The 14,953-nt window shown below is 42.7% G+C and overlaps 1 protein-coding gene across 1 annotated transcript in view; it reads left to right on the top strand.

Annotated features, from left to right (window-relative positions):
* Positions 1–14,953, top strand: part of UBASH3A (ubiquitin associated and SH3 domain containing A) — a 41,505-nt gene that overhangs the window by 17,432 nt on the left and 9,120 nt on the right. Inside the window, exons 7-10 of the mRNA XM_074983414.1 lie at positions 6,974–7,097; positions 9,281–9,389; positions 12,541–12,663; positions 14,105–14,197. Of these exons, the coding sequence (XP_074839515.1) occupies positions 6,974–7,097; positions 9,281–9,389; positions 12,541–12,663; positions 14,105–14,197 (449 nt within the window). The remainder of the gene's footprint in view (positions 1–6,973; positions 7,098–9,280; positions 9,390–12,540; positions 12,664–14,104; positions 14,198–14,953) is intronic.

Here is a 14,953-nt window from a genome sequence, read left to right as displayed (position 1 = left end):
CAAAGATCTTTCAAAAGAAGTTCTTTTTGAAGATCTCTTCCGAAAAAAACTCCTTTCAAAAGAGCACGTCCACAGAGGCTACAGTTACACTGACCAGAGCTGTCAGCAGCAGTATGCAAATAGGAGGTTTCAAAAATGCACGACTGCTCATTTGCATATTCACTCCCTGGCAGAGGCTGCTGCTGGCAGAAAAAAAGCAGTGCAAAAGTAGTTCTGCAGCTGACAAAATGGGGAAGGATGGGGTGTTTTGCTGGGAGAGCCATGTGTACAACGCTTTTTTTCTGCAGTAGTAGCCTCTGCTCCCAAGTGAATATGCAAATGAATGGTAATTTGCATTTTCAAGACCCCCCACTATTTGCATACTGCTGCCAGCAGTTCAAGTCAGCATAACCTTAGCCACACAAAACAGCAGATCTGCTCTTTCGATAGCGAGCGTCCACAAAGTCTCCCTTCTTTCGAAAGAATGAGCCAGGGATTGAAAAATCTGGTACCACGAGGACTGCATTTTTGAAAAAAGGGCCCGCGGACCATCTACGCATGCTTTTTTTTTTTTTCAAAAGAAGCTTTCAAAAGAAGGTGATCTTCCTGATCTGAGAGCAGAAAAGGGCTTCCGGAAGAAGAGCAGCATTTTTGATTTCCGATTAAAAGAGCATGTTTTGATTGTAGATGCTCCACATGTTCTTTTAAAAAAGGGCCAGATTTTCTGAAAAAACTTGTTAGTGTAGACAAGGGACAAATGGTTCATAGACTGTTTGTTCACAATGAACAAATTGACCTGCTACAGGGGTGAGAAACTGTTATATTAGCTGCACACTGCGGTAGCTTTTCAACACAGGAAAGACAGGGAGTTGTTGAAATCTATTTCGAAACCAGGACCTTGAGGGAATCTTAGCTGCTAACACTACTGTGGATCTGACAGAAGACCATTTGAAAGTAATAAAACAGCAAGTGATGTCAGTCTGTCATCGGCCTCTGTCACACAAAAATATGTTTTGATGAGCCCGAGCATCTGAAAGTTACACTCACCCCTTGTGATTGTGATCAGCAGGGTGATCAGACTCCTCGAAGCTATCTGCATATTAGGAAAGGTGTTCTTTAGCTTTGCATCATGAATGACTTGGAGAACTTTGAATGAAAATTGTTTCCCAAGTAGCAAAATATGAGTGTTGTCTAATGCAACATAGAAGTCTTTAGTCGCAGAATCACAGAATCATAGGGCTGGAAGGGACCTCAGGAGGTCATCTAGTCCAGCCCCCTGCTTCAAGCAGCATCAACCCCAACTAAGTCATCCCAGCCAGGACCTTGTCCAGCCGGGACTTAAAAACCTCAAGGGATGGAGAATCCACCACCTCTCTAGGCAACGCATTCCAATGCTTCACCACCCACCTGGTGAAGTTTTTCCTAGGATCTAACCTACACCTTTCCCTCTTCAACTTCTGACCATTACTCCTTGTTCTGCCATCTGACACCACTGAGAACAATTTCTCACTCTCCTCTTTAGAGCTCCCCTTCAGGAAGTTGAAGGCTGCTATTAAATCACCTCTAAGTCTTCTCTTCTGTAAACTAAACAAGCCCAAATCCCTCAGCCTATCCTCATAGGTCTTGTGCTCCAGACCCTTAATCATTTTTGTTGCCCTTCGCTGAACCTGCTCTAGCAAATCCACATCCTGTTTATACTAGGGGGCCCAAAACTGGACACAATATTCCAGATGTGGCCTCACCAGTGCCGAATAAAGAGGAATAACTACTTCCCTAGATCTGCTTGAAATGCTCCTCCTAATGCACCCCAGTATGCCATTAGCTTTCTTGGCTACAAGGGCACACTGTTTACTCATATCCAGCCTTTCACCCACCATAACCCCTAGGTCCCCTTCCATCGTACTGCTGCTGAGCCAGTCGGTTCCCAGCCTGTAACAATGTTTGGAATTCTTCTGCCCCAGGTGCAGGACTCTACACTTCTCTTTATTGAACCACATCAGATTTCTTTTGGCCCAGTCGTCCAATTTATCCAGGTCCCTCTGGATTCTCTCTCTACCCTCCAATGTATCTACCTCTCCCCCTAGTTTTGTGTCATCCGCAAGCTTGCTGAGGATGCAACCCAGTCCCTCATCCAGGTCATTGATAAAGATGTTGAATAACACCGGCCCCAGAACCGAGCCTTGCAGCACTCCACTTGAAACAGACCACCATCCAGATATTGAGCCATTGACCACTACCCATTGGGCCTGACCATCAAGCCAGCTTTCTATCCATCTTATAGTCCAGGGATCCAATCCATATTTCCTTAACTTATGGACAAGAATGTTGTGGGAGACCATATCAAAAGCCTTGCTGAAGTCAAGGTATATCACATCCACTGATTTCCTCATGTCCACAGAGCTTGTTACGTCGTCATAGAAGCTGATCAGATTGGTGAGGCAGGACTTGCCCCTGGTGAATCCATGTTGGCTACTTTTGATCACTTTCCCCTCTTCCAAGTGCTTCAAAATGGATTCCTTGAGGATTTCCTCCATTATTTTCCCAGGGATTGAGGTAAGGCTGACGGGTCTATAGTTCCCTGGATTGTCCTTCTCTCCTTTTTTAAAGATGGTCACTACGTTTGCCTTCTTCCAGTCATCTGGTATCTCCCCCGATTTCCAAGAGTCTTCAAGGATAATGGCCAAAGGTTCAGCAATGACCTCTGCGAATTCCCTCAGTACCCTGGGGTGCATTAAATCCAGACCCATGGACTTGTGCACATCTAGTTTTTCTAGATAGCTCAGAACTTGTTCCTTCCCCACAGATGGCTGCCCTCCACCTTCCCGTACTGCATCATCTAGGACCATCATTGGGAAGTTGACTTTGTCTGTGAAGACTGAGGCAAAAAAAGCATTGAGTACTTCAGCTTTTCCTGCATCATCTGTCACTAGGTTACCTCCCTCATCCGGTAAGGGCCCCACACCTTCTCTGATAACCCGTTTATTGTTCACATGCCTGTAGAAACCCTTCTTGTTACTCTTCAAGTTAGTCATTGATAGATGAACATTCCCCATGTGTCAGTGTGCAGTGAAGGTCTATACAATTGCTCAAGAGTGTTTTCTTGTCCACTGGCAGCTACAAAAACTCTGAGCTTTTTTCATTGTACTTCATTTGTCTGACGCTTTTGTCAATGGTCTTCTGAGTACCAGTGAGCAAAAAGCCTTCTCTGAGAATTTTTCTTCCAAGCTTCCTATCGCTTCATCTCTGCCCTTGTAACCAAACTGTATCTTCTTCTGATGAAAACAAGTTTCCTTGAAGACAGGGTCAACTTCTAAATTAATGACATTTCTTTGGCAGTAATGATGTCATCTTCAGACCCATTGTCTCCATAGGCCACAACAAAATCAAGGCAGTGTCTCATTGAAATAGCAGTGGTCACAATGTCCATCAACTGAGTTTATAATGCTTTCCTTTTAACTTTTGCTTGGAACAGGATATAGTGCCAAGCCATAGTTGAGTTCAGAAATTGGAAGTCAGTGATCAGATTTTCCAGGCTTTCTGTCTCATGTTGCCTTCAAGCCTCAGTTTTACTCATCTGCTCCAGGTCCATCAGTATTATAAACCTCAGTTGCTTGGTACCTCACTGGACTGATGCTGTCAATGTGCCACTTCCAGAGAGTACCACTTTGTAGTGTCATGGTTAGATAAGGTTCATAAGGGTCTTCCACTTGCTACTGATGCTGAAAATAGGATATATATTCTTTGCAGTACCCCAAAGAGAGTATAATATTTAATGTAATCTAAGGAAGATGATGATATATCCAGCCCAACCAGACGGAGGAAACGGTGGCCACAAGATAAGAAGAAAGCACTTGGATTCAGCAGAAAGAGCCTGATCTGGACACCACAGTTTCTTCCCTTCATGTTCACATTGCTGCCATAGCTTTGACTGTAGGAGTTCTGAAGTTTTATCTTATTCTCATCCCACACATTCATAAAGAGTTCTGTTAGGCCTCTTCTGGTAGTCATCGACAGACCAGAAACAGATAAAGTGTTGGGTTTTTTTTTTTGGATATAGCCATGATCAACAAGTCTTACCACAAAAAACATCTTTTTACAGCAACTAAAGTCAGGAGCATAGTCCATTGTTATGGGGTGGTACTACACTTTGCCAAGCTGCTTCAATATATGTATCAAGCACCTTCCCTGGCATAAGGTCAATCAGTTTGTTTTAAATTGTTTTGCTGCAAAATGATTCATTGCTTTTTTATGAACTACTAGAGGTAAGTCCTCATGCATGACAGTCATATTTGCCAAGGATCTCTACCAGAAATTACAGGTATGTTCAGTGAACAACTTATCTGGCAAGCCCTAAAAAGTCAAATTATTCTTTGTGAGGAAAAGGATAATTGAGATCAGATGCTCAAGCACTTTCCTCCCATGCTGGGTTTCTACATTAATAATGTGCTGGTTTTCTGTGTCTATGCATTAATTCAGCTTGAGCCTGGACTTTACTTCCATTCATTTAGTGTAGGCCACAAAATGGTCAGTTGACTTTTAATGTCATTTCAGAGCATCAGCTAAATTATGCCAGGAATTGTACCTGGAAAGGTCAAGCATTTGGCATTTTTATCAAATATTTTGCAACAAAAACAGAACACTTATTCGGTTAATTTTGAGTGAACTAGCCAATTCCATGCCATTTCTCACAGTTCTTGAGCCCTGATTCACAGGATGACTTTGATAAAGCGTTACTTCTGCTCATTTGCTTGAGATGTCATATCCTTAATTTTGCTTGACCCATTCAAAATTGTATGATCAATATCAACAGAGTTTAGGATTGTCAGACATAAAGCGGGATCTGATGTATCAATTTGTAGTGTGCAATTTTTCTCACTGCTGTTTCTGTCATCATATGAGACTGATTCTCTTTTATCATGTCTCTCCTTTTCACATAAACCAGATTTTTCTTTGTCCTTACTCTCCTTTACCTGTGAGCCACATTCTTCTTTATCATCACTCTCCTTTACACTTCCATGAAACTGGGTGCTTCATCATCGCTTTCCTCACATTTCCATTCCTTATTTTCTTGTAAAACTGTTAATTTCTTAGTAATAAGACTTTCATCATTTATGGTTTGCTCCATAATTTCTTCTGCACTGTGATGATCACAACTGCCTAAAGCCTGGTCTGTGTTGTTCTGTTTCATATATTTCCCTGTCAGATTTGTCCCTTACTTCACACTATATTGAAGCTGAGGATTTCACTTCCTATACTGAGCTCTTGAAGCCTTCTTCATGGACATCCTTTATTTTCTACAGGGTGAGCAAAAGTCTATATTTCGCAAACTTAATTAGTCATCAAACGTTGTGTGTAAAGCACGGCAAAACAAGTACATTGTAGCATAGATATGGTTTTGATAGATATCTCTGTCATCTCGTTAAATATGTCCTTTTTTAATTACTACTTACACTCTTCAGGTCTTAATACACATGTATAATTCCATAATAAAACAAGATTCACAATATGGTGGCTGGGCTCTTGCTTCACTTCAGTTTGTTCTTATATCTCACACACTCACTGACTGGTGACACCTCGCCTCTTATGTATTTGCAATGTCATAGCTGACAGCACTTTAGGAGGCTCAAGAAAAAAAATGTATTTCTCAGAAAATCTGGAAGGTTCCACAAGATTCTACAAAGTACGATCCAGGAGGCTAGTGAAAAATGAATCCACATAGAAAACACCCGAGACATTTAACTTCAAAAATCTTATTTCCTTTTTTGTAACTAACATCCCCCTGGCCCCACACACACCCAGAAGCTTCCCAGGCCTGACATTCTAGGCAGTTACCTGGATCATCTGCCCCTAAATCTGGCCCTGGTTTTGTTGGTGTAGTTGTCATTGTGTAGATATGGCTTGAAAAGTTGTTATGGAGGTCAACCCTGCAACCTCCATTCAAACCAATTGGGCAGGATCTGCTTGTATCCCCAGATTCCACAGAAATAATCAGGATTCCCCAGGTGGTTGTAAGAAAGTCAGGGAATAAACAATCCTCAAAGAGGTCTGAACAGGGATTAAGTTAATTTGGGTTGGTGATGTGAAAACATGTTGACAGAAGAACAGTGCACATACATGGCTCGTTAACCCTGTATCATTTTTAGTTTGCTAAATTTTTTATTTACTTTCTCTTTGGCCTGGATCATTCAGGGTCTTGTCATTTTGAGTACTATCAGAATTACAGGCAGAGCTAAAACAGGAGGAATGTTACACTGAAAGGTACTTGGGATCGCATCAATAATGAACCTCTTTGAGATTGGACTTGAACAGCTCTTTCAATGAATAGGTGATCCCAATCGAAGGCAATCAGGGACGGTGAACCTGCCCCAGAATTGAGACTGAGTGGGCAGAGGGGATTTGCTGAGAATGCCTTTGGTGTCTGTGTGTGAGTTTGAATGAGCGGAGGCAGAAAATGGAAACTCAGAACACAGAGTGGCAGAGACAAATAGCAAGAAAGCTAAGCAACAGCCAGTAAGAGTAGAGTGAGTCTAGGGAAAAAAAAAGCAGAGTGATCTTGTGGGTCTATTGGCTAAAGGGGCTTGGTGATATGAACTAAGAAACTGCTCCTTTGTGGTTGGTTTATCAGGCATTCAGAGAAGCAGGACTTTGTACATTCCTTGTGTGTGAATAAAACCGTATCAGAGATAATACCAGACTCCATCCATTTCTGCTTCCAACTGGCACATCTTCAGAGTCACCAAATTTTGACTAACCACTCATATGAAAAGAGGCAACATTATTTATTAACCCGAATGTGGCAATAATCTGTCACTTAGATTAGAACTGTAGGATGAGACTTTCTCATAAACTGTTTTACAACGCCCAGCAAAATTTCATGGTTCTGTTCCCACTGGAGTGTATAGGACTCTTGCATTTTATTTCCCTGGATAGCAGATCAGGCCTTAAAAATCCCACCTCTTTATGTGTCTATCTGTTGCTTCTACTTTTCCCACAGAGAATACACTTTCACTCCAGCTGCAGGACAGGTCTCCAAGAATGAGAATGGACCTTCTCTTAATCTGAATGGTGAAGTCCATAACCCAATGACAAGGAATATAACCGAAACACTTGTTTTCCAGGTAATAATTCTTTGTTTCTTACTCTTTGACAGGTGCATAAATATTAAGGCATGCTTATACAAATACATCATGCTTAGACAAACACATTTTTAAATGAACCTTTAATATCACCTCTTAGTTTCATTACCATATTTTCCATAGAGAAATTGTTTTTTACATTTCTTAATAATCCTCTTCTTCTGCCAGGAAAAAAATCGCAAGGCAAATGAAAAAAAAATCATAGTTTTCAAATGCCAGCCTTCTTTACGTGCAAGGAGTAAAACAGACCCTTGAGCCAAAACAAAGTTTGTATCCCACTATGGAGATACAGCCTGGGGAGCAATGGGGAGATGTTACTGAAAGTAGGTGTCAGGCCTAATTCTTCTCTCATGCCAGTCTGAAGCCAGCGTAATACCACTGATTTCAATGGAATTGTACAATGTATCCCCAGATTTTATCAACAGGTCTCCTAGCAAAGAGCAAGAATTTGACTAAATCTCAGCTTCTCCGATGGGCTGCCCCCGGTGAGCCATGGCACACGCTGGGTTGTTTGGGTGCCTGGGCTCCAATGCTCATGTGACTTGGATGCACTGGTGTGCATGGCACCATTAGTACATGCTGTCAGTCGCTCTTCTCCTCTGACCTGGTGGGGCCTGAAAGTTGCAGGAACCCAACACACTAGACACAACGGTTCTTCAGAATATTAATCCCCAGGAGAAAGCAGCTAGCAGCCAGAATGTAGAGAGTATTCAGCTCAAAACCAGACCCCATTACATTTCCTTCCTTTCATAGGTATAACACTGCCTTGACACTTGACACCACTGCTTGTGTGCTCTTCCGTTCTCTCACCCAGCCCAGCTCTGTGTTGGAGCTATAATTTGACCTGTAGTATGTTTCTTGCAGAGGTTCACATGTTCGTTCTGAGAACCCCTACACTGATGTGATGTTGTGGGGGATACCTGTGTGTACGTGTGTGTCTCTCAGAGGGTGTGGGGCTCCTGCTGAGGGTAACCTTGGCAACCAGGTGACACCTTTGTACTGCAGACAAAGAAGGAGGTGGGGCCTGAGGGGTTAGAGTTGGAACTGGGAGTTGGAAAGCCGTTGGTCTGGGCTGGGAGAGAGAGAGACAAAGGAGGGGGCAAGGCCCCGGCTCCAGGAGCCCCTTGGGGCCTCCTTTCCCCAGCATGGATTGGACTGGCTGTCTCTGATTGCTGTACTAACTCCTCTGTACAACACTGTGCCCTGTTAGCTAATGAACCAACTGTTCTCCTGCTGAGTGAGAGTCACTCCTGCCTGCGGATGGGGTGCAGTGCCTGGGAACCCAGAACCTCATCACAGCTGGAAGCTGCTCCAGCATTCAATTTCCCTCGAAACAGAAGAGTGAGGCTGCAAAACCCGGAATCATAATCCTCCCACTGTAGTTTATCATTAGCGCTTCCTGAGGATATGTGTATAAAGCAAAAGGAGGTGTGACTGTAGCACAGGCAGGCACACCTATGCTAGTTTTAATCTAGCTAGTGTGGGTAGCAATCATAACATGGACATACTGGCGTGGATTTCCACTCAGATTAGCTGCCACTGCACTGGGGACCCTGAGTCCATACTTTTGTTGTCGACCCATGGTGGAATCTGTATGACCGCATTTTCAATGCTATTGTTACCTTGTGCTAGCTAGATTAAAGCTAACATGGGTGTGTCTCCTCCATTTGCGGCATAGCTTCATCCTCAGACTCAAAAAGAAAAAGAAAATCTGTCGCTACAGACCTAGAATAAGATATGCAGTGTACAGTGGAAAGTTTGAATACAAAATCTGGTCTTATTCTAAGGATTCCAATTCTCCTCATCTATCTGCTCTTGTCTATGCTAGGATTTTAACATGTTAGTTAAAATACCCCTTTCCAAGTGGAAACATGGTCTTGAAAACTAATCATAGTCATAACACTCCCTATTTTGGTGGACTGTAGAAGAGGCCTTATTTTTCTGCATGTCTAAGTACTTCATCTGTAAAGTGGGAATAGTACTTCTTGTCTCCCACCCTTTGTCCATCTAGTTAATTCCAAGGATTGTAAGCCTTTCAGGAAAGGGACTTTCCTTTAATATGTGTGTATAGCCCATTGCACTACAGAACCCAGATCTTAATTGCAGGTTCTAGAGGCTACCGCCATAAAATTAATACAAATGTGTAAATGAGTCACTTAATCCAGCTTTCTCAGACTGTTGCTGTCAGAAGAGGCCTGTTGGTGATGCGCCATGGGGAAAGAGTGGATCAGGTTTTTGGGAAGTCCTGGATTCAGCAATGCTTAACTGCGGATGGTAAGTAAAAGAATGGGAGGATGGGCCCGTGGCTTGCCAGACTGATAAGAAAATAATGTACGTTGATGCCAGTGTGTGTAAAATGTAATGTCGAAATTATTACTTGTAGATGTCTGTGGATGTCAGACTGAAATTTTAGAGCTGAAGAAAGCAGCTATTCAGAAAACCTAGTAACAGCAGACAGTCAGACCCATATAGTAGAACCTTAGGGTTTGTCTAGGGTGACCATCCCTCCCGCATTAGGTAGGATGGTCCCATAGCTGGGATGCCAAAAAGGCGTCCCTGCTTATTTTTTGAAAGGGACTAGTTGTCCCATATTTGGGCCCTCCCCCACTGCCTCCTCCACCAGCAGATGCGCAGGCACAGCTGCTGCTGGGAGTCACTTCCTCAAGACTCGGGGGAGTGTGGGCAGTTGCCATGTCCCTGCTGCTTCCCTGGGGCTTGGGGAGTGCCAGCGGCTGCCACTTCCCCAGGGCCACCAGGGAGCGTTGGGGCCTGCTGCTTCCCTGGGGCTCAGGGAGTGCCGGCAGCTGCCTCTTCCCTGAGCTCCCCGGGAGCACTGGATGGCTGCTGCTTCCCCGGGTTCCTGGGAAGGGCTGGTTCTGCTGCCCCCTTCCTAGCTCCCGGGGGCTTGGTTGAGCTGGGAGGAGCTGCCCTTCCCCCCCAGATCTCCTTGTCCTGTATTTGGGGCAGGGAGATATGGCAGTCCTAGGTTTGTCGACACTGGTAAGCTATGGCACTGTAACATTCTTGCTCTGTGGTAACGAAACAAACCAGCAGTCATGTAGCACTTTAAAAGCTAACAAAATAATTTATTAAGTGATGTGCTTATTAGGTGGTGAGATTTGTTAGTCATTAAAGTGCTACATGACTGTTAGTTTGCTCAGTGGTGTAAAAAACACACACACTCAGTCAGCACAGCAAGCTACAGTGCTGTAAAGTGCCAGTGAAAACAGGCTCCCCATGCTGGTAGCTACTCCTCTTATGGAGGTGGTTTACGCAGAGCTGCATTAACACTTAGAAGTGGAGCCAAAGCCATAAGCTACATCTACACTAGAGAGTTTTGTTGACAAAACACGCAGAGCACTCACACTAAAAATGCACGATGTCAACAGAACTCAGCACTTTCATCGACAGTTTTCTGCCTCTCTCCCATGAGGCAAAACACCTTTCTCGACAGAATCTGTCAAGAAAAAAGGCCGTGTGGCGCTCCGGGGGCCCCTCTGTTGACCCACAGGGCTTCTGGATCACCAGGCAGCCCAGTGTGCTGTGCTTCCAGTTGGCTGTTCTGTCAAGAAAGCGGGCAGGCAGTCTGGATGAGCTCTGTCGACAGAATGGATTGACAGAGAGATCCGCTTTTTGTGTGGCTGGAATCTGTTGGCAGAAATTTTGTCGGAAGTTATCTTCCAACAGCAACTTCTGACAACAGTTCACGGTAGTGTAGACGTTGCCTTAGAGTTACAAATAACAGTTGTGAACTGACGGGTTAACCATGCCGCTCATTTGAAGCCAGAAGTACACAGTCAGGCAGCAGCAGCAGAGGAAAAATAAAAGGGCAAATATAGGACAGTACTGTATTAAACGTAGATTATAAGGTGAACCTCTCTAATACAGCACTCCCTGGTCTGGCAGTATCCGTGGTCTGGCATGATTTTGGTTAGTGGAATGTCCGGTTACCATGGGTGTGGATGAGTTTCCCATTGTTCCATAAAGTTTGTGTACAGCCACCAGTTCTGGCTTTCAGTGTTCTGTGCCGTTATTTAGCAGTAATTTAACTTTAAAAGTCTTCTAACAGCCCAGTAAGCAGTGGAAGTGTTAGTAATGTGCCAAACAATATTGACCTCCTGTGCTCCAGCAAATTCTCTTGTTCAGCAGGAGTCAGGTCCCAAGCATGCTTGATTAGAGAGTTTCAACCTGTGCTAAAAAATTAAACGTAAAGCTTAAATAGAAGGATTATTGAGGTAGGGAAATTTTCTGGGCTTTTTTCATTTAAATTAAGATGGTGAAAAGCAGTATTATTCTTCTGCAGATTAAAGTTTCAAAGCTGTATTAAATCAATGTTCAGTGGTAAATTTTTGAAAGAATAGCCATCATGTTTTGTTCACAGTTATGAAAACATTCCAGGGTTGTGAAAACCTCCATTCTCAAGGTGTTTTTAACTCTGAAGTTCTATAGTATTTGACATATGCACGGTCAATTTATGATCTATTAGTCACTGTATTTCCTATGCATGCACCCTAAACAAGCTAGACTGCCAAAATAGAGCCATGTGAAACTTTACATTTTTGTCTCAAGATGATGTGCAAAAAATGAGTTTTTCTTTAGCAAAAATTTACAAAAATTTAAAAACTGTTCAGTGGCCAAATTCCCTCTTTTGTGTGCATAGATATGGGTTTTCAACATTGCAGTGTTGATCAAAATCATAACACTTTGCTGGTCAAACTCAGTCAAGAATAACTGGGACAAACGATGAAATTTTGTGGGGAAATGACAAAGTGTGAACACTGGCATAGATGTAAAATCAAGTTAGAATGTTTTTTGGTTTTCAAAGCATAGTTCCAAGTTGAAAAAAATTGCATATATATATTTGGAGGTGAGGGTAGAGAGGAATTCTGCTTTCCTGATGGTCTCCTGGGTTCAGCTAGAAAGCAGACAAGATTATCATAATGGCCACATCTGGCCTGAACATTATTATTATTGCTATGAAAACATTGGTATTTTTTATAACTTTGGCAGTGGTAAAAAAAGAGTTTCCATGGCTTTGATGTAAGTATATGTCTTTGGTGAATTTAAAAAAGCAGTTTTCAGTCATTTGTTTTCTCTGGTGTTCTGCTACTCAGCAAGTCGGAGGAAATGCGTCATTCTGTCAGAAAGTTCTCTCCCTTGTGGTCTTTCCCAGAACCCCATGAGACTGGGCCGTAGTGAATCAAGAATTTCCCTGATTTGATTTGGTGAATGCAAAGTGCAGTATCCCTAAGGTGGAATCACTCACTCTCTTTTTTCACCAGGGGGACACTTTGGGTCAATTTTTTAAAAAAAAGTCTGCCTAAAATGTGGAAGAAAAAAATTTTGCATGAATAAAAAAATGTGTATGTATGTATGTACTACTACTGCCTTTTATATGGAAATGAAACATTCTGGTTTTTTTCAGGAAAATACCACAGAGCAGATCTGAACTTCCCTGTCAGTCTGCCAAAACGAAAAGATGGCATCAAATCCTTTGAATATGATCCTCCTTTATCATCCTGTGGTATTTTCCAATCTAGACTTGTAGGTAAGTTAGATGTTATTTTGGCTTTGCCATAGGAAAGCTTCCTGGCAGCATAGTTGGTAGAGTTCCTTTATGGACAACAGGGAAAGGAGCTTGCGCTTCCGCATGGGAGCTATATGACAGGGTGGGGAGCAGGGCCAGTTGTTTGCATAGTGCAGGAGCCAGCCTGCCATCTTATGGTAGGAAAGGATCAGGACAGTGTGCCACAACACTACATTTTGCTTCTACAGGTTGAACCTCTCTAGTCTGGCACTCCCTCATCCAACAACATCCGTAATCTGGCATGATTTAGATAGCTGGATGACACTTATCATGGGCATGGCCAAGAGTCCTGTGGTTTCATAAAATTTGTTTCCGCCCACCAGTCCTGACTCGTGATGTTCTGTGCTGTTATTCAGCTGTAATTTACCCCGAATGTCTTCTAAGAGCCCAGTAAGCAGTGAAAGTGTTGGTGATGCTGCTAGACAATATCGACCTCCTGTGGTCCAGCAAACTCACTTATTCAGTACTGGTCAGCTCCTGAGGGCATTGAACTAGACAGGTTCGACCTGTAGACTGAAACTGGAGCAGTGAAGTGTAGCGTGTCTGTTGGCTGGCTAGAGCAGGGGTAGGGCATACAGATTCATCATCAATAGGTTATGTGTGAGTGGTTCTTTGTGACTATTTGACAGTTGGGCCTTATTGATTAGTCAGACTGAATACGTCTGTCACACAGGCTGTGTCTACACTAGCATTGCAGTTTTGAAAGAGGCATGCACATGAGGAAATCAAAAATGCAAATGAGGTGCAGATTTAGATATCTGGCATCTCATTTGCATGTTCTTCTTTCGAAAGAGCTTCTTTTGAAAGAAGAAAAGCAGTGTAGATGCAGATCTTTCGAAAGTAAGCCCCATCTTTGAAAGAACCCTTCTTCCCTTTTTTCGTGGGAAGGAGGGTTCTTTTGAAGATGGGGATTACTTTAGAAAGAGCCACGTCTACACTGTTTTTCTTCTTTCAAAAGAAGAATGGGCAAATCAGGTGCCAGATATGTAAATGTGTACTTCATTTGCATTTTCAATTTCCTCATTTGCATGCCTCTTTCAAAAGTGCAATGCTAGTGTAGACACAGCCATAGTGTGTTTCTGCTCCCTGCTCTGGGGAGCATAGCTCTCAGAAATTGCATTGTGGTGCAAATACTTATATTTCTTTGTCTCCCACAAGTGTGTCTAAGTGCCAGTCAATAATTTAATATTTACTTTCTGTAGCTGTTTTTTCTAGTATTCAGTTAATGTTTCTTCTTCCAACAAATAGTCCTGCTGGTAAACTTAAATATTTGTGGAAAGTGAATTAAAGAGAGGCATGAGTGCATTCAAGATCAGGTTATTGTAAAGTTCAAGCTAATGTCTGTGGGAATATTTTGTAGTTGTACAATGATTGTAAAGAGCAACTCTCATGTGTATTGCAGGAGAGGCTCTGCTGGAGAAAGAAGAGGTAGTTCGCCACGTGTATTGTTCCCCAGCACTTCGCTGCATACAGACAGCTCAACACCTGCTAGAAGGTAGGTTAGCAGAATGATTATGTTCTTTTGCCGAACTGGATATTTTTGAGTCAACCCTTTTCTAAGCCAATGACAAACAACCAGCTAAAATGCTGCATGGCTTTTTGAAGATTTATTTCTGCCTTTAATCAGTTCTGAAGTCTGGAGTAAAGACTATGTGATACTGTGGGGAAGTAATAAAGTTTCTCCACTATGACAGTATAGGTCAAACATCTCTAATCTGGAACTCTCTTGGCCGGTAACATCCCTAATCCAACATGATTCTACTTAGTTGGGTGACTACTTACCATGAACGTGGCCAACTTTCTCATGGTCCCATAAAGTTTGTTTACAGCCACCAGTCCTGGCTCTCACTGTTTTGTGCTGTTATTTTAGCTGTAATTTAGCCCTTAATGTCTTCTAAGAGCTCAGTAAGCAGTGGAAGTGTTGGTAATGCTGCTAGACAATACTGACCTCTTGTAGTGTGGCAAATTCTTTCATCCAGCACCAGTCAGAGCCCAAGGGTGGTAGATTAGAGAGTTTCAACCTGTATAATCACATTGAATCATGTCTACTAACGTTAAAATGGACTCTAACATTGTATAAGATGAAGACATTCAGTAAGGAGAATTTAACTTATTGAATAGACTCAGATTGTTATAGTTCTCTCTTCCATGAATGATTTTGGTTCAAAAATAAAGTGCTTCCATTACACTGAGGGACATATACTTGGAGAAAGAAACCTGGGACTTTCTCCTGGGAGTTTGCCTTTGCTAA

The sequence above is a fragment of the Carettochelys insculpta genome, chromosome 1 (assembly GCF_033958435.1).
Source record: "Carettochelys insculpta isolate YL-2023 chromosome 1, ASM3395843v1, whole genome shotgun sequence".
NCBI classification, from domain to species: Eukaryota; Metazoa; Chordata; order Testudines; family Carettochelyidae; genus Carettochelys; species Carettochelys insculpta.
This window is presented reverse-complemented; position numbering and strand designations above follow the sequence as displayed.